Source organism: Nicotiana attenuata, unplaced genomic scaffold, assembly GCF_001879085.1.
Source record: "Nicotiana attenuata strain UT unplaced genomic scaffold, NIATTr2, whole genome shotgun sequence".
Classification (NCBI taxonomy): domain Eukaryota; kingdom Viridiplantae; phylum Streptophyta; class Magnoliopsida; order Solanales; family Solanaceae; genus Nicotiana; species Nicotiana attenuata.
Genome location: NW_017670415.1, coordinates 434,810 through 461,780, shown reverse-complemented (window position 1 = coordinate 461,780; position 26,971 = coordinate 434,810). Strand labels below are relative to the sequence as shown.

At 40.0% G+C, this 26,971-nt stretch overlaps 1 protein-coding gene across 2 annotated transcripts in view; it reads left to right on the top strand.

Annotated features, from left to right (window-relative positions):
• Window positions 1-10,537: 10,537 nt before the first annotated feature.
• Window positions 10,538-26,971, top strand: part of LOC109239118 (phospholipase D zeta 1) — an 18,631-nt gene continuing 2,197 nt past the window's right edge. Inside the window, exons 1-16 of one of the 2 annotated variants that reach the window (XM_019405636.1) lie at window positions 10,538-10,920; window positions 11,737-11,838; window positions 11,980-12,095; window positions 12,199-12,340; window positions 13,753-13,923; window positions 14,957-15,130; window positions 15,322-15,564; window positions 15,684-15,800; window positions 16,636-16,775; window positions 16,879-17,028; window positions 19,438-19,594; window positions 19,674-20,195; window positions 22,493-22,603; window positions 23,909-24,055; window positions 24,133-24,330; window positions 25,820-25,921. In XM_019405636.1, coding sequence (XP_019261181.1) covers window positions 10,669-10,920; window positions 11,737-11,838; window positions 11,980-12,095; window positions 12,199-12,340; window positions 13,753-13,923; window positions 14,957-15,130; window positions 15,322-15,564; window positions 15,684-15,800; window positions 16,636-16,775; window positions 16,879-17,028; window positions 19,438-19,594; window positions 19,674-20,195; window positions 22,493-22,603; window positions 23,909-24,055; window positions 24,133-24,330; window positions 25,820-25,921 — 2,844 coding nt within the window. In that variant the 5' untranslated portion in view covers window positions 10,538-10,668. Of the gene's footprint in view, window positions 10,921-11,736; window positions 11,839-11,979; window positions 12,096-12,182; window positions 12,341-13,752; window positions 13,924-14,956; window positions 15,131-15,321; window positions 15,565-15,683; window positions 15,801-16,635; window positions 16,776-16,878; window positions 17,029-19,437; window positions 19,595-19,673; window positions 20,196-22,492; window positions 22,604-23,908; window positions 24,056-24,132; window positions 24,331-25,819; window positions 25,922-26,971 lie in introns of both variants that reach the window. The other variant, XM_019405637.1, reaches the window with a different exon arrangement.

Here is a 26,971-nt window from a genome sequence, read left to right as displayed (position 1 = left end):
GATGAAAAGCCCTGCACGAATCGCCTGTAATAACCTGCCAACCCTAGGAAACTCCTGATCTCGGTCACTGAAGTAGGGCGTGGCCAACTCTGAACTGCCTCAATCTTCTTGGGATCTACCTTAATACCCTCTCCTGACACAATATGCCCCAAGAATGCCACCGACTCTAGCCAAAACTCACACTTGGAGAACTTAGCATATAGTTTCCGCTCTCGCAAGGTCTGGAGTACTACTCTAGATGCTGCTCGTGCTCCCCAGGCTACGTGAATATATCAAGATGTCGTCAATGAAGACGATGATGAAGGAATCAATATAAGGCCTGAACATCCTGTTCATCAAATCCATAAATGCTGCTGGGGCGTTAGTCAAGCCAAAGAACATTACCAAAAACTCATAATGGCCATATGCAGTCCGGAATGCAATCTTCGAAACATCCGAGTCCCAAATCTTCAGCTGATGGTACCCTGACCTCAAGTCTATCTTAGAGAACACCCTCGCACCCTGCAACTGGTCGAACAAGTCATCGATACGAGGCAATGGACACTTGTTCTTGATGGTGACTTTGTTCAACTGGCGGTAATCAATGCACATCCGCATAGTCTCATCCTTCTTCTTCACAAATAACACTGGCGCACCCCAAGGCGATACACTGGGTCTAATAAACCCTTTTGCTAACAACTCCTCAAGCTGCTCCTTCAACTCCTTCAATTCCTTAGGAGCCATACGGTACGGTGGGATGGATATAGGCTGGGTGCGTGGAGCTAAATCAATACAGAAATCAATATCACGATCCGGTGGCATGCAGGAAGATCAGAAGGAAACACATCGGCGAACTCTCAAACTACTGGAACTGAATCAATCGTCGGAGACTCTACGGTGCTGTCCCAAACATAAGCCAGGTACGCCAAACACCCCTTCTCGACCATGTGTCGAGCCTTTAGGAAAGAGATAACCCGGCTAGTGGTATCAACTGTGGAACCCTTCCACTCCAACCCTGGCAATCCTGGCATCGCTAAAGTAACAGTCTTGGCATGGCAATCTAGAACGGCGTGATATGGAGACAACCAATCCATGCCCAGGATGACCTCAAAGTCGATCATGTCAAGCAACAGGAGATCTGCTCTAGTCTTAAAACCACAAAAGGTAACCACACAGGATCGGTAGATCCGGTTTATAACCACGGAATCACCCACGGGAGTGACATATGAACAGGAATGTCCAAAGGTGCAGGAGGAATGACCAGGAAACGAGCAAACAGAGATGATACATATGAATAGGTGGATCATGGGTCAAATAATACCGAGGCATCTCTACCGCAGACGGAAATAATACCTGTGATGACGGCGTCTGAGGCCGATGCATCTGGCCTGGCAGGAAGAGCATAGAATCTGGCCGGTGCGCCGGCTGGCTGGCCTCTGCCGGGCTCAGTAGCTGGCTGACCTCTCCCTGTCTGGCCTCCACCTCTAGGACGGCCCCTACTAGTCTGCCCTCCACCTCTAGGTGGCGGGGCAGCCGGTGCTGAAACCGCAGGCTGCTGACCCTGCTGTAATGCCTTGCCCCTAAGTTTGGGGCGGGTCCTCTTTATGTGACCCGGATCTCCACACTCGTAGCAGCCCCTCGGCGCCATAGCCTGCTGCCCTGAAGTCTGAGCCTGTTGACCCGAATATCCACCAGAAGGACCCTGAATGGCTGGTGGGCGATAAGAACTCTCTGCATGGCACAGAAGTAAGCACTGGAGAACCCTGATAACCAGAATACCCACTGGAAGAACCCTGACTAGGTGGTGGGCGGTAAGAACCCTCCGGCATCGCATTGAAATAAGGTCTCACTGGAGCACCTCGGGGAGGTGGTGGTGCTGAATACTGGGGCCTGCTGGACTGACGCCTTCCCGTGTTCCCCTACCCCTGGCTGGGGCGCCTCTGAACTCTCCAAAAAGTCGAACCCTCTTGTCCTGCTGAAACTGCTCTCTACTCCTCTGGCGATAACCCTCAATCCTGCAAGCAATCTCCACTACTAGCTGATACTCAGTACCCATCTCTACCTCTCGAGCCATGCTAGCTCGAATGCCGGGGTGCAACCCTGAAACAAACCTCCGCACTCTCTCTGCATCTGTGGGAAGTATCATGAGTGCATGGAGGGACAACTCAGAAAACCTCGCCTCATAGTCGGTCACGGACATCTGACCCTGCTCAAGATGCTCAAACTGATACCGCAGCTCCTCCCTCTCGGAGGGTGGGATATACTTGTCCAAGAATAGCTGTGTGAACTGACCCCAAGTGAGGAGAGGAGTTACTGCTGGCCTGCCAAGAACATAGGACTGCCACCATCTACGGGCCCTGCCTTCCAGCTGAAAAGTAGTGAAGTCAACTCCGTGTGACTCCAGTATCCTCATGTTGTGCAGTCTGTCCCTGCACCTGTCGATGAAATCCTGGGCATCCTCATGTCGCTCACCCCCGAAGATAGGAGGTGAAGCCTGGTCCATCTATCCAATAACTTCTGCGGATCACCGTCCGCAGCTGGTCTGAGCTAGGGCGCCACTGCAGCAACTGGCTGGCCCCCATCTGCGGGTAGCGCACCCGGAGTCTGATACACTACGGCCGCATGTCCCGGAGCCTGAGTAGTAGGGGTCTGTGCTCCCCCTCCTGCCTGTGAGGTAGCTGGATCTGCTGGAAATAAACCAGCCTGAGTCATAGAATCCATGAACCGAAGCATACGGCCCATGACCTCCTGAAATCCCGGTGCTGTCATAAAGTCTGCCGGGGTGGGCTCAGCTGCGGGCACCTCGCCCTGCTCCTCGATAATAGGATCTCCCGCAGGATCTGCTGGGGGTACTACTGGAATAACTCTGGGACGCCCTCGTCCCCTACCACGGGCCGGTGCCCTTTCCCAGCCTCTGCCTCGGCCTCGAGCAACGGGGGGAGCAGCTCCGCCCGGGTCTGGAACATCAGCCGTGCGTACTCACCATCTGTGAGAGAATAGAAGAGGGAAATTTAGTATACCAACCACTACACGATAGGAATGAGTAAAGAGTAGTTCTTCCTAATACCCTATAGCCACTCGAAGATAAATACAGACGTCTCTGTACCGATCTACAAGACTCTATTAGGTTTGCCCAAGACTTGTGAGACCTACGTGAACCTAGTGCTCTGATACCATGTTGTCACGACCCATTTCCACAGTAGGTCGTGATGGCGCCCAACACCATTGACGGGCAAGCAACTCGGAAAATACTAACTAAACCTTCTCTTACTTTTACTCCGAAATAGTTGGGAAAATTCTTAAAGTTGAAATAAAATTAGAAACGATTAATAAAGTAGCGAAAATCATACAACCCCGAAAATAATACCGTCTACCAATGTGTATGCCAAGACCTGGTGTCACAAGCTGTGGGCAACTAGTAGAATATACAAAAATAATCATACTATCCTACTGTCCGAAACGGAATAGACAGCAAAAAAAATACATAAGAATGACTTCTTCAGGCTGCTGAACGACATGGAAGAGAAGCAGCTCACCGTAGAAGTCTCGAGTCCGCTCAGATATACGCACCATACTGATAGCCAGATACACCTACCTCAGACCCTGTACAATTAAGTACAGAAGCGTAGTATGAGTACATAAAAATTATGTACCCAGTAAGTATCCCGTCTAATCTCGAAGAAGTAGAGACGAGAGGTCGACTTGACACTTACTAGGGTCAAATAATGTGAGAAGAATTTAATAAATAGCATGGATAGCACAAGTTAATAGCATTTAACAGATCACGGCATAACAGTTCTTTCCCAAGTATTTTCATGGATAATCACCTATATTTCAAGCAAATATGGAATTTAGTCCTCAGAGAAACGCTAAGGAAAACATATGCAAGTAACACTGTGGGACGTAGGCCCAGATCCAACATAGAAATAAATTGTGCACTGCTGAGGGTCGAACGGCTCGAACCATAGATGCATCTATTACCCCGCTCGCGAATCATCCATGCGACCCGGTCAAATATAAATAAACTCATCAACAAGCAAACAATAATATATATATTTGAGGAGTAGTTATTCACAGGAATACCCAATATTCTCTTTTAAAAGACCAAACAGGATAAGGTTCCTTTACCAGTCTCATTTACCTTAATCAAAATAGCTTATACGAATCCGAATTTATCATCAAATTACAAGAATATCACGTAGAGCATGCTTATGGGTCCTAGACTACCCAAACATAACACAATAGCCGCTACGCACGGACTCTCGTCACCTAGTACGTACGTAGCCCCCGCATATAATGACAATTAATTCAATTATTATACCTATGGGGACAATTCCCTCTTACAAGGTTAGAAAGGAGACTCACCTCGCTCCAAAGTGCACTTCCAATTCAAAGAACGAGTCCAAGCCCTCAATTCGGAGCCGAACGATCCCAAACTAGTTAAACGAAGTAAAAACTAGTCAATATAGACTCACAAGATCGAATTCTAGCTATTTAAGCAATTTCCCATCTCTTAACACAAGTTTCCTAAAATCCGACCCCAGGCCCACGTGCCCGGATTCCGAGATTTTTCGAAGGAAGTTGTTCTCTACATCCTAAGGATCAACAATATACGATTTCTAATTTATTCCATAGAAAATTTCGTGGTTAAATCTAACTTTTATTAAAACCCTAGGTTTTTACTCTAACCCCATGATTTCACCTTAATACTAGTGTTTAATCTACCTAAAACATAAGTAATAAACTAGAAATGGGTAGCACTAACTTACCTCAAGATGCTTGGCGAAGATTTTCTCTCAAGAGCTCAAAAATCGCCAATGGAGGAGTGAAAAGTTTCAAAAATGGGTTTGGAACCCGTCTTTAATGAACCTCACTGGTTCAGCGATTTCCGCATCTGCGGTCAGGGGACCGCATCTGCGAGAAAGGGACCGCATCTGCGGAATGGGGCGAAAGAGCTGGGACCGTTTTTGCAGTCTCAAGGGCGCACCTGCAGAGCCGCTTTTGCGGCTTGGGAGGCGCTTCTGTGGTTCCTGGCCTCTCTGCTCTGGGCCGCTTCTGCGGTCTCACACCTGCGGTCCAACAACCGCAGGTGCGGTTATGACAGAAGCAGCAAACTTCAGTCCTTTTTCAAAATTTCCACTTCACTCGAGCCTCGTCCGTTTGACGCTCGGGGCTCCCGGGCCCCGCCCGAACAAACCGACAAGTCTTAAATCACGGGACGGACCTACTCGAACCTTTGGAACGCCCGAAACAACGCTAAATCTAGGAATCACCCCCTAAAACCTAATGGATCAAACTTATGGACTTCAAGTTCTTAATTTTCCTCCAACGGGCCAAAATGCCCTTAAACTACTCGGATTGACGCCAAATTTTGCGGGTAGGTCTTAAATGATATTTCGGACTTGTATCGGGCTTCAGAACCAACATACAAGCCCGATACTCATGAAATCAATCATTAGTTAGTTTCTTTAAATCCTTAATATTTCAGATTAACAATTTCTAATAAAAATTTATTACTCGGGCTAGGGACCTCGGAATTCGATTCCGGGCATACGCCCAGGTCCAATATTTTCCCGCGGATCCTCCGGAACCGTCAAAACACGAATCCGGGCCCGTTTGCCCAAAATGTTGACCGAAGTCAAACTTAGCCTTTTAAAAAAAATCCTAAAGAGTTAAATGTGCATATTTCAGTCCAAATTTCTTCTAAATCCCGAACCAACCATCCCTGCATGTCGTAAATTAGTTAAAACGAGCACGAAGAGTTTTATTTGGGGAAACGGGGTTCTAAAAAGACAAACGACCGGTCAGGTCGTTACAACAATACACACAACCAGGCCAATCTAAACCTACCACTTTACCCAAACCCTACCAACCTCCCCACTCCAACCCCTACCTTTCAAACTGTACCACCTCAGGAAACAGACCAACATACAACTCAGTCTCCATATCCCAACAACAACAACCTCTTGATACTACACCCCAAGCAGCAACACCACCCCCCAGCAGAACACGAACCAAACACAGATGGAAGAGGGGGAAGAAGAAGAAGATACACCAACCGAAAGAATAGTGGAGCACGGAGTGCTACGATACCCAAAAACAATGGTATTCAAGGCAAGAAAAGAAAAAAGGTTCATCTTAAGCTGCCCAGTGGATTTGAGGAAGTGCTCCATCTCCATTAGGAAGTTGAACCCGCCGAGCTTGTACCAACATGCAGTGGTGCTAGTGCCAACAATGTTCACGCACTATTGGACTCACAGGGAAAGTCGGATGAACGGCCTAAGCCCCACCAGCAGCCGTGAAAGAGGAGAACCAACGAGAAACACAAGCATGAATATGATAATTTGGAATTGTAGAGGCGCAAGCGACGCTGAATTTAGAAGAGCTTTTAGAGCAATGCTGGACTACCATAGACCCAACATTGTAGCCCTACTGGAAACAAAGCTGGAAGATCACCATGTTTTAGTGCATGACTTTGGTTATTCTAGCCTTATTCAAATGCCTGCCAATGGGAATTCTGGGGGTATTGTGCTCATGTGGAACAATGGAGACACCATAGTGGATCAAATTGGAGGGACTGACCAAGAAATACACGCCATGGTAAAGGACTTCATATTGTTTATGCTAGTAATTTACTAAAGGAAAGACTAATCCTATGGCAAAACCTTAAAACTGTGGCCAATAACTTTAAAGGGCCATGGATAGTGGCGGGTGATTTTAATGAAGTCACTCGCGCCTCGGGAAAATTCGGAGGACTGCACGTTAATTATAATCGTATTTCTCACTTCCTAGATTGTATGAACCACTGTGGCCTAATAGATCTAGGGTTTAAGGGTCCAAAGTTTACTTGGACAAATAAAAGAAAGAATTGTAAAAAAAATAATTATGGAAAGACTTGATATATGCATCGCGAACTCGAAATGGTTAGAACTGTTTCAGGGAGCTAGCATCAAGCATCTAACTAGAACCCACTCAGACCATTGCCCAATAAAATTAGACTTATTCAAAAATTTCCCCACTAATAGCAATATTTTTAGAACTGAGTCCATGTGGTTATCCCACCCTACCTTCAAAACCCAAGTGGAAAGCTCATGGACTGACCAACCAAATATAACCAGAGCCATATATAATTTCTGTTCTAAGGTAATGGACTGGAACAAAAATATCTTTGGCAATATTTTCAAAAGAAAGAACAAAATCCTAGCTAGATTAAAAGGTACCAGAATTCCCGGAATTTTCCTCACAGCCAATTCCTCATAAACCTTGAAAATGAGCTCCTAAACGAGTATAACTTAGTACTCATGCAGGAGGAGGAATTCTGGAAACTAAAATCTAGGGTTCAGTGGATCCAGGACGGAGACGCAAACACAAATTTTTCCATATCACCACTATGCAAAGAAGAAGGAAAAATAGAATCCTTTGTTTAAAAACGAAGCGGGAAACTGGTACCAAGATCAAAATCTAATAAAAGACCTTATTATTAACTACTACATGGATATGTACTCTATGGAGCATAAGCAATCCACTCTTAACAATATCTACATGACCTACATCACAAACATTAGTGACCAAGACCACCCATACCTAAGTAGTATCCCCACCATAGAGAAATAAGAGGGGCTCTGGACTCTTTTAAACCCTATAAATACCCTGGTCCAGACGATCTCCACCCTTTCTTTTACCAGAAATATTGGAAGGAGACGAGCAAACACCTTATAAACTTCTGCCAGGATATATTCAAATCCAAAAGAATGCTTAAAAGCATGAATAGTACCTTCGTCTGCCTTATTCCCAATGCCAAAACGCCGAGACAATAAGACAATATAGACCTATAAGCTTGTGCAATACGGCCTATAAGGCAGTCACTAAGACAATTGTTAATCATATTAAGCCTTTCCTAGCTAACCTCATCCACCCTACCCAAACTAGCTTTATCAAGGGAATAAGAGCTGCAGACAATGCCATAATCATAGATGAGGTGCTAGATCACCTCAAAAGAACTAAAGGTAAAAAAAAATCAAAATGATGATTAAAATAGATCTAGAGAAAGCTTTCGATAAGATAGAATGGTCGTTTATTAGATTCTCTCTCATTTCTCTCAACTTCCCTCCCGATCTTATTGAGATCATAATGTCCTGCATTACTACCATCTCCACGGCTATTTTAATCAATGGCTCAAAAACTGAATTCTTCGAGCCCTCAAGGGGTACTAGGCAAGGTGGCCCTCTATCCCCGTATATATTTATCATATGTAAGGAAATGCTTTCTAGATTGATTGACCATGAAGTGGACCGTTGTAGATGAACACCTATAAAGATGGCTCCCAAAATTCCGGAACTATCCTACATATTCTTTGCAGACGACCTTATCCTACTAGCTGAAGCTAACCAAAGGAGCTACAACTCGATTATAGATACTATCAACAAATTCTGTATGGCCTCAGGTCAAACCATTAATTTTGGGAAATCAAAAATTGTATTCTCTAGGAACACCCCGGAAGACATTAAAGACCATGTTAGCAAGTGCTCCTCAATGAGACATGCAAATAATTTCGGAAAATACCTAGGATTCCCGATGCCTAATACTAACCCTAATAAAATAGACTTCCAATTTATTTTAGACCATATGAATACTAGGCTAAAGGGTTGGAAAACTAAGTTTCTAAATATGGCTGGTAGATCAACCCTTATCAAAGCAACCTTAGCGCAATCCCCAATCACGTCATGCAGATTTATGACCTTCCTAAAGCAACCCTCAATAAAATCGACTCTATCCAAAGAAACTTCCTATGGGGTAGCACGGAAGAGAAAAAAATGTCACCTTGCTAGATGGAGCATAGTCACAATGCCAAAGAAACAAGGAGGATTGGGCATCCCTAACACCCACTGGAAAAACTCCTCCTTTAATGCGGCATTAGCTTGGAGATATAAAAAAGAGAATGAGACTTTTGTGGGTCAAAAACCTATCTAGAAAATATGACAATAGGAAAAGTAAAACCTAGGCTCCCACGATTGGAAAGTTATTAGGAAGGGTTCTATAATTTGTAATACAAATTCCAAATGGCTTATAGGTAATGGGATGTCCATTAGTGTTTGGCAGGATAGGTGGATAACTCAGCTAGGACCCCTGAGAGACTATATTCAGGGTCCCCTACCTGCCAGGGATCAAAACTTAAAACTCGCCAGCATTATAAAAAATGGGACCTTCGACCTTAGAGACCTATCCTTCGAATTCCCCCAAGAAATTGTCTCCAAGATCAAGAGCACATACATTAAACAATCCTTGTCTTTAATGGATTCATTAGCTTGGGACTCAAAAAAGCACAACTATTTCTCCACCAAAGCCGTTTATGAGGCAATCTCAGACAATAGGAGTGAAAACACCAAGGACTACTCCTAGCTCTGAAAAATTAATTCCATAAACAAATTAAAATACTTCCTATGGACAGTCATATGGAATAGGCAACCCACCAAACACATGCTAGCCTAAAGAGGAATATTTCATGACGACATCTGTAGCATATGCAATAGGGAGACAGAAGATTCTGAACACATCTTCTTCCGCTGCAACTACGCAAGATCCATCTAGCACAAACGAGAACTGACCACCTCTTCCCTCGAAACTCTTTGGATAAAGACTCCTGGTTTAATTGCCTTAAAAAACAGCTTGCATCTAAGAAATCTTTTAATAGTCACCTTCCTTGGGCAGTCCTACTTCCTATCCTACTTTGATATATCTGGAACTTTAGGAATGGGATACTCTTCCAAGGAAACAAATCCCCCCGTCCATAGAGCATCCCATTAGCAAAGCTGTTGAATTCCTATACATTGCAAAAACCTAGGTATAAAACTTCCCAAGAAAACGATCCTTGTAAAATGGGAACCCCCCGCCACAAATTTCTATAAACTTAATATAGATGGATCCTGCCAAGGGTGAGAGGGGTAGGAGGGGTATTTAGGGATAGCAGGGGCCAGTGGACCTTGGGCTTTAACATGATAATTGAACACGCTACTAACATATACATGGAAATCCTGGCCCCGCTACATGATGTTAAATTAGCTATTAAGGAAAACCTCCTCCCAATAGTAATTGTGAGTTTGTGACTAATTGTCTGGAACTAATAAGCCTTTTAAATCTAACAACTGTCTCTATCAAAATTTACTTGACGATTGCAGGTACCTATTGGGAAAGGCGAATGATCCACCTTTGAAGCACGTCTTTAAAGAGGCTAATGGAGTAGCAGACCTATTAGCTAAGAATGGATGTAACTTGGGCACTTTTTTGCTTTTTACATACTTATGTATCCCCTCCCGCTTTTGTTTCACATGTTCTAGACAGAGACACTGTATGCACTTTGTTACCTAGACTTACCTCTCATTGTAATAGCTCTTAATTCTTGTTGTATGATAAAATCGTTCATTACCAATTAAAAAAAAACAGTAATAAATTCCTCAAACCGGATATAATTCAGACTATCCAAAGTCAAAAAAGAAAAATAAATAAATAAAAGAAACGAAAATTGACCCGTTGTTGCTTTCAACTGCTTCTTAGAAGAAGCTTGAATGAATCAAAAACCAATGCCGTTTCTCACCTTCTATCTATTCTCTCTAGAATACAACAATTCTCCTTCCCACTTCAATTCTCTCTCTAGATCCCCAATCATACAAAAGATTTTGCGATATTTAACCAATGGCGTCGACGGAGCAGTTGGTGATGGGCGACGGCGGAGGAGGAGGAGGACCGCGGTACGTGCAGATGCAATCGGAGCCGGAGCCATCAACATTATCGTCGTTTTACTCGTTTCATCAGGATAGTAGCCATGAATCAACTCGAATTTTCGATGAATTGCCTTCGGCTACAATCATTCAGGTCTCTCGTCCTGACGCCGGCGACATCAGCCCCATGCTTCTCACTTATACCATTGAAGTCCATTACAAACAGGCACTAATCTATTCTTCACTCGATTTAACTTCGCCTTAGCTTAATTTCAAATCATTTTGATTCGCGATTTTGTTAAAATTCCCTCAGATTTGTTAAATAATAATTGTAGGCAGTCAATTCCGAAATCTGTTTATTTTGGATAAGTAGCATTATTTTGGAAGCATAATTGGACGATAACATTACCTTATAATTGGATGATGACATTAAATGTGGATTTTTCGCTAAAGAAAGAAGCTGAAAAGAATTTAGGATATCTAATGGATCGTTGAGTTTTTGTTAGGTGATCATTTGGGCAGGTCGTTTCTGTGTTAATTTAGGCTGTCAAACATCAATGTTAGTCTTGATTAAACTAAAGGACGTATCTTTGAGGTCAGAAGGGCTAATTTTTTGTATGCCAAAGTGTATTATGAGAAAACATAGAATGGATATAGAGTACTCATATAGCTGACTCCAACTCGTTCGGGTTTGAGGCGCTGTTGTTGTTCTCAGTGAAAAGGGTTTGCATTTGCTACTAGAAATTGTTGGAGCTAAATAATTTTGACATCTGATTTCCCTTACATTATGTATTCTGAGTGATAAATGACATGAAAGGAGTAACTCACTAAGTCTAACATTGAAGAGTAGAAGGTTGTTAAGAACATTTGTTATTTGGAGCTCAAAGAGCAATTTCTTACTTAGTAGTTGTTTTGTAATGGCCTTGATATCCTTCCGGAGAGACCTTATTCCCCGAATATTCCCCGAAATATCTGTCCTCCATCTCTTTCAGTTGAGGCATTTTCGTCTAATAGTGTTATGTTTTTTTTCCTATTCCTGTAGTTCAAGTGGCAATTGGTGAAGAAAGCGTCACATGTATTTTATTTACATTTTGCATTAAAGAAGCGTGCATTCATTGAGGAGATTCATGAGAAGCAAGAGCAGGTATACTTGGCTTTTTCTGTGAAATATTGTTGGTTCTACATTATTAGTCGCTTGTAGATCTGATAGCAGCGCACTTCTGATTTGAGAGCTGTTGCTATGGTGGACTTTTCACGACATTCTGACTGACACATTCTTTTAAAGGTCAAAGAATGGCTCCAAAACTTGGGGATAGGAGATCATACAACAGTAATTCAAGATGAGGATGAACCTGATGATGAGGCTAGTCCCCTACGTGCTGAGGAAAGTTTCAAAAATAGGTGATTCCTCATCTAAAACCACTTCTCATGATAAAAGGGGAGCATTAAATACATCAGTTCCTGTTATAATAGTTATCGTTCTTACAGGTGGTTTTTTGTTCAGAGATGTTCCATCAAGTGCTGCTTTGCCAATAATTCGGCCAACCCTGGGAAGGCAACACTCAATGTCAGATCGAGCAAAAACTGCTATGCAGGGTTATTTGAATCACTTTCTTGGAAACATAGATATTGTCAATTCCCAGGAGGTATCCTTAAGTGGTTTTTCTCTTGCTTTCCTTTGCTTTGTTTTTTCTTTTTTTTTACTTGAAGAATCCTCAAATCTTTCTTCTTCGCCTTAATCATAAGTAGAGGACACCGGATGTTTCTTAGTACTACCTTTTACTTGGCCTCGCCCTACTGAGGTCTCCCGTTAATGACATCTAGCCTTAGTGCCTAGTTCCGTGATGTCTAATCTTGCTGGACCTTCCTCTACTTCTCAAGATGTCTTGCCCTGAGTAGACTCTTTTATTTCTAATGTTTCAAGGTGGTAAGTTTATTGCCCTGCTTACAGGATGTTTTGCTGTTGACATAATTGATTTCCATGAAATAAACTTCAAGATGTATTTAAAGGACTCGTTTCCCTTATATGTGAAAATGCATGAGAAAGAACCTCCCTGACATTACCATCTAACCAATGTCTAACAGAACCTCGTTGATCCAGGCCTTCTTGTATAGTCCGTTTGGAATTTAGATGGTTCCTGTAAAGCGACACAAATCCTCTAGACCATAGGAACGGCATTCTCATTCGCGTCGGACAATACCAGAAAAAGTTTTTCATCATGTATATTTTTAGTAAATAAGAGTTGACATATTTTAGTTGAGGTTCCATGTGTGCTCCTCCTCCATCAAAAAGTTGCCATTTATGCCTGTAAAAGATTACGAATCTTATTTTCAAGTTCCCAATGTTTTAGCTACCTGATAAGGTTAGTGGTTGATATTCAATCTGGAAGTTTCACTTCTAGGGAGAATGTTTTCACTCTTCTAAGGGTAATAACTACAAAGGAAAGTCCAAACCTAGGATCTTTGAATATGCACTTATTTCCCCCACCGCCATCCACCCAAAAAGATTTGCCTTCTCTATGCAATGAACAGATGAATGCCCTCCACAGAAATGAATCAATGACTTCTTATCTAAGCGCAATGGAAAAAAAGAAAGAAATGAAGTGATGACTAAAAATGTTTTTAGAGGATTCAGTTGGGTCATAACCAAACATCAACCAAATGCTCTTTGCCATCTTTGTGAAATATGAATTATCTCTTTTCGTGCTATTAGCCGGCAGTCGCAATAGGGAATTGTGGATAATTCTAATTGAAATAACATTTCTCGGCAGAGTCAACATCAAGAGTCATGGCCTTAACTTTCTAGATTCTCATCCCTTTTGACCATCTTGCAGGATTTCAACATTATATCTCTTCCTGTATGTTGAAATATATTCTAACATATACTTGTTAATTTACCTTGGTTTTGTACTTGAAGATGCCTCAGCAGCTGTATTTTTAGTCAATGTGTTATGCTGCACACACTCTTTCCCCAAATTATATTGATGTCAAGTGTGATAGAAAAAAGTTACATGTATAGACACTGACAATACCTTATTTCAATGGATTTAAATTGCAGGTGTGCAGGTTTCTGGAAGTTTCTAAATTATCCTTTTCTCCAGAGTATGGTCCTAAGCTGAAAGAAGACTATATTATGGTGAAGCACTTACCAAAAATTCAAAGACACGATGATAGTCGGAAATGTTGTTCATGTCAGTGGTTTGGTTGCTGTAAAGACAACTGGCAGAAGGTAGCCTTACTTTTTGGCTCATACTGGTTGCAAGATGGTTACACATATCCATTCAGCCTCACAGCTGTCAATTTGTCGGTTAATCTCTTACTTGCAAAAAGAACTTAGAAGGCACAATAGTCTATAGTGAAAATTGAGAGTTCTTCACATATTTCCACATATATAAATATATTTTTAAATAATAAACATTTTCTAGATTTTACTTTATTTTATCGCAGGGGTGTGTGAAAGCACTATATTGTCACGGAGCATGAAAGCTTCAAATTTCTTTGGAGCTGTATCAGTTAGCGTTAATGACTAAAATAGAGATGATTTCCGCAATAGTAGCCTTCACTTTCTCTAGAGTAATGGTTCTGAGACTCAAGATTTGCAAATTCATTGATGAGGCAACTTTCTTGAAATTTGTAAGAGGAATTTTAGGAAATCTCTAGTTTGATTTTGTGCTTGGTTCTGAAACAACACTGAAATTAGCTGCCTTCTTTTGGCCTGAAGTTTTCAAGTAGAGTATATTTGTTTACTCTATAAATGAAGTTTTTGTTCTGTCATTATTGACACAATTCTTTTGGTTTGTGCCCCTTCCCATGTTATCTTTGAACTCTGGGCATGGTGTAAGGGACTGGTGGATGGGCTGAGGTAACTGATTTTGACATCTAGTTTTGGGCAATTTCCATTAACTGGAAAAAGACTAGTGCAGTTCGATACTCTCTCTTTCAGCCTCGTGTATTTTGCTTGTTTGAGTGATCTGAATTTTTCTCTTCTTATGCTGGTGACGCTTTATGTATGCATTTCTACTGTTAGTGGGGGTGTTTTTCTGGATCTTTCTTTCCCAAGATTTTACAATTGAGCTTATAGAGCTTCGAAATGACATATGACATTGTGTCATATCTGAATCCTGGCAAGTTCTACGTATGCCTTAGGATTTGCGCCTTATTCTTATCTTCTAGTAATGTTTTCAGGTCCTCTAGGGCATGGAGTAAATTGTCTAAAATTTGATGAAAATATCCTGTTTGATTCTTGGTTGGATTCTTTTCAGGTGTGGGCTGTATTAAAACCTGGATTCCTGGCTTTCCTCAAAGATCCATCTGACCCCGAGCCGTTAGATATAATAGTTTTTGATGTATTACCAGCTTCTGATGGAAATGGAGAGGGTCGCGTTTCTTTAGCAAAAGAAATAAAGGATGGAAACCCTTTACGCCACTATTTTAGGGTAAGCAGCTTCTGAAACTATGGTGTGTTTTTTTAAAAATAAACTGATATTTTGAAGAATACTACTCTAAATTCTTTAGAGTGGCAATTCAGCCAATTCCTCTAGAGGCACTGATCTTGTATTTAGTAACTTCTACTAGTTAAAGATGCTTGGGATGCCACCTTGTGTATTACAGCATACGTTTTTCTCAGGTATCTTGTGGTACAAGGTGTATCAAACTGAGGACTAAGAGCAATGCAAAGGTTAAAGACTGGGTAGTAGCAATTAACGATGCAGGGCTTAGGCCACCTGAGGGTTGGTGTCATCCGCACCGTTTTGGTTCTTATGCTCCTCCTAGGGGTTTGACAGAGGATGGCAGTCAGGCTCAGTGGTTTGTTGATGGTGAATCAGCTTTTGAAGCCATAGCGTTGGCTATTGAAGAAGCAAAGTCAGAGGTCTGCATTTATGTCTGAATTTGTTACAGAGGTCATTTTTATCTAAATGTTCAAAGTAAGAAAGGATTTGGGTGATTCCTTGTTCTGACAGATCTTTGGGTGATTCCTTGTTTTGACAGATCTTTATGTGTGGCTGGTGGCTGTGCCCCGAACTTTATATGCGACGTCCCTTTCACCCTAATGCACCCTCTCGGCTTGATGCTTTACTGGAAGCCAAAGCAAAACAAGGAGTTCAGGTTGGTGATGAAAGCTTGTATAAATGATTCATTAGGTTCTGATTTATTAGTATGTAATATGAAAATGGGGACGATTTATTGTCTTTGGTTTTGCTCTTTTGACTTATCTTTCTTATTCTATAATAAAGGTGATGTGCTTTTAATGAGAAAGGTTCTACCACTCTAGTGTGAGAAATATTTTAACTTGCAAATCAAAGTTTAATTTTCGGTTATAAAAATATTGATGTGTCCGTGTGAATGTACTAATTATAACTAGCATCTCATTCTACTAATGTATCAGTCCTGCCAGAATTCAACTTTTGGAATGATTTATTTATGGCTGGTACCTCATGATGTACCAGTTCTTTTGCTAACAGATTACAACCCCCCCCCCCCCCCCCCACCACACACACACAGAGATTCAAGATTTTTCAGTGATTTATATATGTGCAGTTACTTGTGTGATGCTCCGATTCTTTTGTGATATTTTCTATTCGAAGTATCATGTTGTGTAAGGGATCTCTGGTTCTGATAGTGTTGTGGTCTTTCTTTTCTTGTCTCTGTCACCCCCTTTTTGGTGGTTTGGGTTGGGGGGGGGGGGAGTTGGAGAACAGTTGCTTCATTTCCAAGTTCCATAGGTTTAGGTAAATACCTGCCAAACCTGCATCAGCTCGAATTTCTAAGCACAAGTATTTTGTAAAATCTTTTGTGATAGTCGTTGCATATCACTTGATTGAGGTCTGTATTTTCCCAAAGTTAGGTGTTACTTCTTATTTTCTTGTCTGTTTTCCATGTGATGTCGTGCTTTCTTCATATTATAGAAGTCTAATACGCTTTACTTCATTTGCTGATGCAGATTTACATCCTTCTATACAAAGAGGTTGCTATTGCTTTAAAAATCAACAGTGTGTATAGCAAGAGAAAGCTGTTAGGCATCCATGAGAATGTCAGGGTGCTTCGTTATCCGGATCATTTTTCAAGTGGTGTGTATCTATGGTATGTATTTCCTAGACGTACTTATTGCCTTATTTTTGTTATTCTTATTGGCAATTTTGGCTAATCTTTATTTACAGCTAATGGTTATGTATGGTACATATAGGTCCCATCATGAAAAAATTGTCATTGTTGACAATCAGATTTGCTTTATCGGAGGACTGGACCTGTGCTTTGGCCGTTATGATTCATCTGAACACAAAGTGGGTGATTGTCCATCTCTTATATGGCCTGGAAAAGACTATTACAATCCAAGGTGTTCTTCCGCACTAACTTGTCAAGAAAAGTGCATTTTTGCATTTTATTTGGAACTAGTCATACTCTGCTTTGAAATGTCATAGATAGTCAAATGCGGAACTCCGAGCAATGTCTAAATCCCATTTTAGTTTTTTTTAAAGAAATGTATACTCCATCCGTTTCAATATATATGAACCTATCTCCTTTTTAGAGCCTGTTTGGATTGGCTTAAAAGCTGGTCAAACCAGCTTTTAAGCCATTTTTAGGTAACTGAAGTGTTTGGCAAAATAAAAAACATCTTAAAAAAAGTTAAAAGTAGCTTAAAAAAAGCTAAAAGCCACAAGTTAGGATATCCTAACTTCTCCGTTTTTGGCTTAAAAGCCATCTTATTTTGACCAACGAAATTACTTACTTGTCCCTTATAGCTTTTTCTAATCCCAAAACTACCCTCATCAAATAAATCCTAAAACATCCAACTGCTCACTTTCTGTTCATCTTCTTTCCTCTTCTTCTCCTTTATCTTCTATTCTCACCCACACGTTCACCTTTCCTATGTGATATTCATGCTTTTCTACACTTCTATTTTCCTGTTATAAATGCTCCTTTTTTTTTTAACATAACATTAAAATACAAATACCCTTTTCCTCAACATTTGGTGGAGGAATCTGCTTCTGTAATTTTTACATAAAGTTTCAATGTCCGTATCGTAATGGGCAGTAGTCTATTTCCATTTTTCAAATATATGACCATGTCCTTTGATTTCGTCTTTGTTTGGTAAGCAAGAGGAAGATGTAGGTTTTTGATTTGTTTTTATGCGATATTTTTGTCTTTTAACAGAAAAAAGTGCTTACCAGCACTTATTTACCAAACACTTCAATAACTTTTTTTTAAGTTTCAGCACTTTTATCCAAACATGTAACTGCTTATTTATAAAACAAGCTCCAGCACTTAAAAGTTACTTTTAAGCACTTGTGCTTAAAAGCCATTTTTTTAAGCCAATCCAAACGGGCTCTTAGTCTGTGCCAAAAAGAATGACCCCTTTCTTGATTTGGAAACAATTTACCTTTATGCAATGATTTATAGCCACACAAAATATATGTGCCTCATTTTACACAAGTTCAAAAGTCTTTCTCTCTTTTCTTAAACTCTGTGCCCAGTCAAATAGGTCCACATAAATTGAAACAGAGGGAGTACTAAAATGGTAAACTTTCCCTAGAATATTTGTTTATTTTCAGGGTGCACATAATTAAGAGATTATTGTATAGAAATTCTAAATTATTTGTAGCTCAAGTATCAGCTTAGGGAAAATGGTGAAATACTCTGTACTACTGACAGCAGTACAATATAATCCATTTGGTACTCCCTTAGTGCAGATAACCCGTCAGTCTGCTATCTTTTTTTTTGCTTTAGACATAGAGAACTGAGGTGTGACTTTTAAAGCTGTGTAATCAACAATAGAAAGACATGGTTATGTGAGAAAATAACAGAAGGGAAGGGAAGAGAATAAATAGCTAACTTGATGAGAAAGGAATACAAGACGAAACTTAACTTGATGAGAAAGGAATACAAGACGAAACTCTGCATAAATGTGAGATAGATTTCACATCTTATATTCATTCAATGAGGAGTGATTCGGCACTAGCTCTAACACACCAATTTCCTGATATTCTGACACCACTCTCTATTAACTTAAGTTGGGGAAAGGAAACCATCTTGCGTCTTCTTATTTTGAAGAACTCAACAAGAAGAAAGAAGAATAAACTCATCGGAAGATTGCGTTAATTTTGTCCTTTAATGCCTGAAAAAAAAGTTTTGATCACTCGAAATTCTCTTGAAAAGTTGGTAGGAACAATGATCTTATGCACAGCATCCATTGGACTGGTCTCTGAGAAGAGGCATTATGCCGTGAGGTTAAGAAAGAGGCAAGAGTAGTAAAACTATAAAAGGAGAGAGATGATTGGAATACAAGATACACCTACAAGTAGGTGTGAGATACGTTCACACATTATATTAATTTGAGGGACTAACTTAACACCAACCTCTGCTTTCTAACATTTTAAGACACTAACACTTCATATTCTAACAGATTCTATTTAAAGGCTTGAAGCTGGATTTGAAATAAGAACTTCAGTCCCTCTAAACAAATAAATGGGAAGTTACTACTAAGGATATACTGGGCATAAGTTTACTTAATTCATTTCTGGCCCAAGTAATACTGCTCTATGATAGGTGATGAAAGCCATGCGGTTGATTGGTTATTTTAGATTAATGCTTTTCCCATTTCAAAAAGCCAGTAGACGAGTTCCTCTTATTCATTCTTCACACCTTTTCCTTTGAGAACCAATGTGAAAATTGATCATCTTTGTAGTCCAGCTCTAAGAAATTACTTCTGCTTGAACGCTAGTTGCTCATGTAATACAACATTCAGGGAATCTGAACCAAATTCCTGGGAAGATACCATGAAGGATGAATTGGATCGGAATAGATATCCACGCATGCCATGGCATGATGTCCATTGTGCCCTCTGGGGACCGCCGTGTCGTGATGTTGCTCGACACTTTGTTCAGCGCTGGAATTATGCGAAGGTTCATATTTGTTGTAAGCATATTTTTCTTTCTTGGTTGTGATTGTATTATCATATTGAATTTTCCTGCAATTCCTCAGAGGAACAAAGCTCCACGTGAGCAAGCAATTCCGCTGCTTATGCCTCAGCACCACATGGTTATTCCTCATTACATGGGAATGAGCGACGAGATGGACAGTGGAAGTAATGGTGTTGCTCTTCCTCATAAAAAAATCAAAAGACATGATTCATTTTCTTCAGGGTCTTCTTCCCAAGACATTCCTTTGCTTATGCCTCAGGAAGCTGAAGGGGGTGAAAGTTTTAAGGAAGAGCTAAAAATAAATGGCTTCCATACAGGGAATGGTTTTCATGATCAGCGGAGCAGGTCTAGCAGAATCCCTTTCTCTTTCCGGAGGACCCGAGTAGAACCTCTAGTGCCAGATTTACCAATGAAAGGATTTGTGGATGATTTGGACCAAAATCTGGAGCTATCTTCAAATTTGGTGCAGTCTGGCATGAAGAAGTCGGACAAAGATTGGTGGGAAACACAGGAGAGAGGCGATCAAATTGTTTCCCTTGAAGAAAGTGGGCAAGTTGGTCCTCGTGTTTCATGTCGTTGCCAGGTGAGTTATAATCCGCCCATGCCTACATATCTATGGATGTCAATTTTTTCAGTTTCTCCAAGTTTCTTCTTCTTCTTTGTTTGTCTTTGCTATATTTTCTGGTGTAATGAACCATCTGTGTGTGTTGGCGTGAAATTAATTTAAATGGGGAACATGGTCAATGAGGATATATACAGCCAAGCCCAACATGTTTGAGATTGAGGTGTAGTTATTGTTGAATGAACCATCTGTATGTCTGCTGCCAGCTAATTCTAAAACTGCCAATAAAATTAGTTTTGGAAATTGATTGTTTACTTTGCTGGAAGAGGAATCTCATGAATTTTCCTTTCTTAAAAAAAAAAAAAAAAGGAATCTCATGAATTTTCTGTTTTAGAAAATTCTCCATATATTTTTAGTTGACTTTAAGAATTTCATGCTGGCATGCCTGCTAGCTTTCAACTGTTTAAACTGAGGAAATGGTGTTTCAGAGTCCTTAAAATTGGTTTTGGAAATTGATTGTTTACTATGCTGGAAGAGGAATCTCATGAATTTTCCTTTCTTAAAAAAAACTAGGAAAAAGGAAGGGAAACTAAAAGGATAGAAAAGGAGATAAGTCATTTTGTTTTCTTTGTTTAGTTTGGGTGGAAAAGAAGAAAAGAGGAAAAAACTTCACCTTTCTTTCTCTTGAATTTAAATTTGTTGGTCCCAGTGGACAATGATGTCTTCCCTTTATTTTCTTTCTTCATTATCTGTTCAAACCAAACAAGTTAAAAGGGAATTTTTTACACCTTTCCTTCTTTTCTATTCCTTTTTTCTAGCTTCAGGAAACACACAAGAGAGGTTGAGAGCTATGTTGCGCGGACTCTCCAAAATGCTGCCGCACCCGTGTCGGATCCTCCAAAAATACACTACTTTTGAAGGATCCGACACGCACCCGGAGAAATTTTCGGAGAGTCCGAGCAACATAGGTTGAGAGGATTCTTGTCATTGTCAAGTAAAAACAATGGGTTTCAAGTCCAGTGGGTTTACACCTTTCGGCTTTCCCAAGTACACAATCTGACTCTGAAGTATCTTTTGTAACTCAATTGCTGACAATTCATATCAACTGAGAATGTAGGAAAGTCCAAGTGTGGATTCTTCTTGGGAGAGACTTTTGAGTGGTAGAAACACATCTACGGAGCCTAAGTTTTGTCGACTTATAGAAAGATATAATGGAACTGTTGCCCCCGGGGCTTTGGTCTAGTGGGTAAGAACACAACGCCTGATATATGGGTTAGACACACGTCATGGGCTTTGGTCTAGTGCTTTACTGGCTCGCTGCCGGTTATCAAAGACAAAAGATGTAATGGAATTGTTGAAGTTTTGATGTCATAAAATACCTATTACTGGCCAATTAAACACTGGGGGTCGACTATTGATGGAGATGGAATAGGTATTTCCTCATTTTGACGATTTACCAGGTCCAACTTCTTATAATATCTAATTGTATAGATACAAAAAGATTTTGGTCAATGTAAATTTTCATAGAAATGAATGAATGAGCATTCTTTTAGAGAAAAGGCTTCATTCCATGGTTTAAATTAGGATAGTCGGTAGAAATGGTAGATCTATTCTCTTCTTTTCCCGTGTGAATACAACCATACAGGGTTACACATAGAATTAGAAGGTGAGACGAAATCAAATTCTTATGCAAGTAACAGAACAGCAATTGACGACATTCTGACCAAATAAGTGGTGCAGTGATGAATGTGAAGTGCTCTGGAATCATAACCTAAAAAGGTTAGTGAAAAAGTAAATAAGCGATAAAAGATGTGACGATGCCAGCTGAGTGGTGACAGGCTTGAGTCACCTATCTCTATCCGCAGCTCCATCTGCATACCTAGCTGCATCCTTGTTGAGCATCTTTCTTTTTCTGGTTGCTAAAAAGCAGATGAAATTGGAACATCTCATGTTAAAGAGTTTTCATGGGTGCCTGTGCTCATATACCGTCATGAGTGACTACTATGCACTGCTTGATATAGAATAATGTGCCTATGTAGATACTGTAACAGTTAAGTTTCTTCTGTCCTTAATCTCACTCTATGCGCTTCTAGATGTGATGTTTTATTCTTTGTATAAGTAATCACTCCAAGTCTTTGTGGTTAAAAATATAATTGAGCCATACAGATGGTTTTTTTTAAGGATTGTAGTTCGCTTCAGTAATGCATATCGAATATCCAGTTGTTGTTGGTTTGAATCCCTTTATAATTACATGCGATGGTTTTATTTTGGATGGGGTCTTTGATTTGTCATACAGTTAATAAGATATTTGCTTTCAGGTTATAAGGAGTGTCAGTCAATGGTCAGCTGGAACAAGTCAAATTGAAGAAAGCATACACAATGCTTACTGCTCCCTTATCGAAAAGGCTGAACATTTTGTTTACATAGAGGTATGGTTCTCGTTGATGAACCGTCATATTAGCTGGTGCCCATTGGCTAAATTAGGATGTGCAGTTTGTTTTTTCCTTAGAATACTCTACTCCTTTTTGATAAGGTAAATTGTATTAATCAAAAGGGAGAAAACTCCCGTATACAAGAACTATACCAAGAAGTAGAGAATTTGCATCAGAATACTCTACTCTTGCATGCAGATTGTTGTTTGGCACTGCTACCACTTGTCCTCCCCAACTTGTTCTTAAGAAGGATACTGTCTTAGCCTTTAGTTATAAAGTAGCAGGAGTGGTTTTGCTTGAACATTCTTTTCCTTTAGCCTAAAACATAAGTTGTTTCTGTTCTGATATTATGCAAGCATGAATTTGGTGTCTTTGCTGGAAATATTCTCAAAGTTGTATTGCTTTAATAGTTAATACACTGCAACTTTATTATATTATTGACTCTATGCATGAATCCAAACTTCACTTTTTTTTTTCTTTTTTTTTTTTTAAGTTTTCTTTTTTGCCTGTGGTGGAGGCTATAGTCAGTTGATGGTTTCTCATATTCCTCCGATATCTTGCTGCAGTCAAGCCTGGGATCTGTTCATTGAGAAACTTTAAAGTTTGACATCTGTAATAATCTGATGGAAGTTCAAGTCATGTTATTTTACCTTGAGAGCTTAAATTTTTTTAATGATTGTTTCGATAATATTTATCCACCTTAGGGACGACACAGTCTTGAGTTCACATGCTAATATCTTTATGACATGACTCCTATTATGCCTTTTAGACTCTTAGGCTAAGTAAAATTTTCCTGGATCAGTTGGTGATTACGTCCCACGTCCTTATGTGATCTAGTTGTAGCGCTCTTTTTCCAGTTCTTTGCCCGATTTCATCGTAATCAATTTCAGATTGTGATTGCAAGGGAAGTACATATTAGCATATCATTGTTTAGCAAGCCATATATGTAGGATTGGAAAATGTGGTACTGTAGACATAATCGATGGTTGAAGTACCTTATAATCAGCTTTAAAGGTCTATTGACTACTTTATGCTTCAACTTGGAGAGTTACAATATGGTTTGAGTATGTGGAAGATGACTCAACTATCATATTCCTATAGTAGTAAATAGTAATGCTGAATTTTGAATAAAAGATATGTTGTTAGACCAACTATGAATTGCCTTAGAGTTGTGCTTTCTATTTCTTTCTCCTAATGATAAATTTTCATTTACGGTTAACTGTGAACAACCTTATTTTCTTGGTTTACTGATTTTGAGCAACCATTCAGTGTATCTGACACTGTATTATAAATTTGTTTCAGAATCAATTTTTCATTTCTGGTCTATCTGGGGATGAAATTATAAAAAATCGTGTTTTGGAAGCACTATACAGGCGTATTATGCGAGCTTATAATGAAAAGAAGTCCTTCAGGGTTATCGTTGTGATACCGCTTCTTCCTGGATTCCAGGTAACAGTGCTACTAGACTGACCTACATTTTCCTTGTGGATGTTTATATTTTTCTACTAAGGATTAAATTACAACAGGGTGGTCTGGATGATAGTGGTGCTGCTTCAGTTAGAGCTATTATGCATTGGCAATATCGAACAATATGCAGGGGATCTAATTCGATACTGCATAATCTTAATGATCTCATGGGATCTAGAATGCACGACTACATATCATTTTATGGTCTCAGAGCTTATGGAAGACTCTTTGATGGTGGTCCTATTGCATCTAGCCAGGTATCCTTCCATCATTCCTCCTAGATTCTTAACACACTCCATGAATCGTGAAGACTTCCCTTTCCATGTCCTGATAGTCACAAGACATCTTTCTAGAAGTTTAGGCTGTTATGTCATCTGGTTTGTAATACTATCTTCTATGGTTGTGAAGTTTATGTCGGCAATGTCAAAACGTATCTTACAACTGGGTGGTTGTGTATGAGTTGCACCTCTATTCTCATGTGTCTAGGCATCAGAACTGCTGCTTAGTGTTCTAGGGCTAAGGCTTGTACGATGTGCATCTATTCCTTCGCTAGGCCTTTTTTTTGTGGAGTAAAGTGTTTCATTAAAAGAGGCATTAAGGAGATGCATAGTTACAAGGAGCATAGTTACAGGGGACAGTAAGCAATAGACGAAGAAGAGTAGTAAGCCTCTATACAAAGTGTCAGTCTAGGATAAGAGAGCTAACAAAGTCCAAAAAGTGTCCAGTACTAATTAATGGGGACAACTTGGTCCAACAAAAAAGATTAAGTAAGCATTTAGCTTTGATAGGCCTTGTACAGTGGGTAAATCAAGAATGACAGTCTTCAAGACATGTAGTTTTACTATTAGTAAAAAGATTGTCTTTGTTATGGAGAAGGGAAGAGGGGGGGAGGGGGAGGGGGGTTGAGATGGCGAATCCAAGAGTCCTGCTTGAGACAATGCTTTGGCAGAGGTACCTCCAACATGCTAAACAAGAAAATTTGTCAATTAGACAAGAACACTGCATAGGTAGAGCCATTGCTATTCTGTCAAGACCCTTTTCTTTAGGGTGTTTACTTTATTTAGGAAATTAAATCAAAAGCCAATATTGTTTGCTGAACAGATCTGAGATCAGTTCAGGAGAAATCTTTTTGCCTGAAATAGCATCATGCTTTTACATTTTAGGCCCCCTTTTTAGCAGGATTTCTTTAGGTGAAGTGATCTCCATAATGGTGCTTTCAGGAAAAGTACTACTCAGGTTTATATCACAACTTTGGTGTGTTTTTGCTTTTAGTAAAGTAATCTTTTCAAGCACTTCTAATCTCTAAAAAAAAATAAAACTTACCTCAAACAGTGTTTTATATTTTACTTTTGATAGTGGGCAAACCGTCTTTTGAAACGGTATCTTTCAGCTTCCGTCAAAATGATTATTTTTAATCCAAATCCTATGGACACAATTAGAAGTTTAAAGAACCCTGGGAAAAACTGCATTGCCATTCCAAAAATGTTACTTCCTCACTAGGCCTTGCTCTACTCAACCTTAGCTACATTTACTGGTTATTATGTAGTTCTTGTGCATAATCATGTTTGCAGTTGTTTCCTTGGCCTTTAAGAAGAGCTGATGTGATGTTTAAAACCAAAGATCTGAACTTAAGATCATTAGTGATTTTGTCAGTCGGAATATAAAGTGATTAATTGGTTCCCTTTTTTCATTTAGCTTATGTGGGAATGTCCAGTTGATGGTGAACTTATGTCACTCTTTCTCCAGGTATATGTGCATAGCAAGATCATGATTGTCGATGACCATACAGCCTTGATTGGATCTGGAAATATAAATGACAGAAGCTTGCTTGGTTCAAGAGACTCTGAGGTATTGTTGCTCAGTCTTTGATCCTAAAAGAAGAGAAACTCTTTTAAATGATTGGAGCCTTCAATAGTTGATAAAAGCATAGTGTCTAACTGAAACTGCCATAATGTGGTTAGTTTGCATATACTGTGCATACCCCTGCTCTGTATATTTTCGTGATGGGCTGAAGAAAACTTTTTCCTTTTCTTGTTTGCTTAATGCCCGGTCTGAGTTTTACCTAATCTTTCAAGTTTCCTTTGAGCTGTTATATCTTCGTTTAAACTGTCATTTATCTGCTAAAGAATCTTCGAAGTCTGCTGGCCAAACATGTCTCTTAATCCACCAAAAGAGGCTACTAAGCTACTAAATCAAGTATCCCTTTGGCAGGCTGTTGAGTTCATTGGCTAATTAATGTTGTTCCATTCTCTCCAATTACACATTTGCAAATTCCCAAGTTTGATATCACAGTTTCTTTTTTCTTTTTGGTGGGGTGAAGGGGAGAGGGAATTCAGGGTTGATGTTGAAATTATTGTGACATTCGCTTTGATTATATACATTGTTGGATGTGATTAGATGTTATAACTATTTGTTATCGAGCTTTGATGTTAAAATGACTTATAAAAATTTAGTCTGCCTCAACCAAAGTCCATTCAGCTATAACTTGATCTCAAACAGTTGGGTGGGCTATATGAAACCTCTGTAACCATTATGCGCTATTGCGCCAATTTGGTTCAAACTTCACTACCAAATTAATTTTTCAAAATATCATGTGGAACCTCGCATGTAATTGTCCTTTCGAATTAATGGTAACTAATTGGTTGATTTCCTTTTAAAACGATTCGATAGAAGGGGCACCCAAGAGTGTGGCCTAGTGGTCAATGAAGTTGGTGCAAATCTTATAGACCAGGGTTTAAATCCCAGCAGAGACAAAATAGTAGATGATTTTTCCCATCTGCATAAGCCTTGGTGGGTAGAACCCTGTACCTGTGCTATGCTGGTGGGGGAGGTAGCAGGTACTCGGGGGAATAACCGAACTGCGCGAAAGCTGTCGCAAAACCACCGTTATCAACCCCC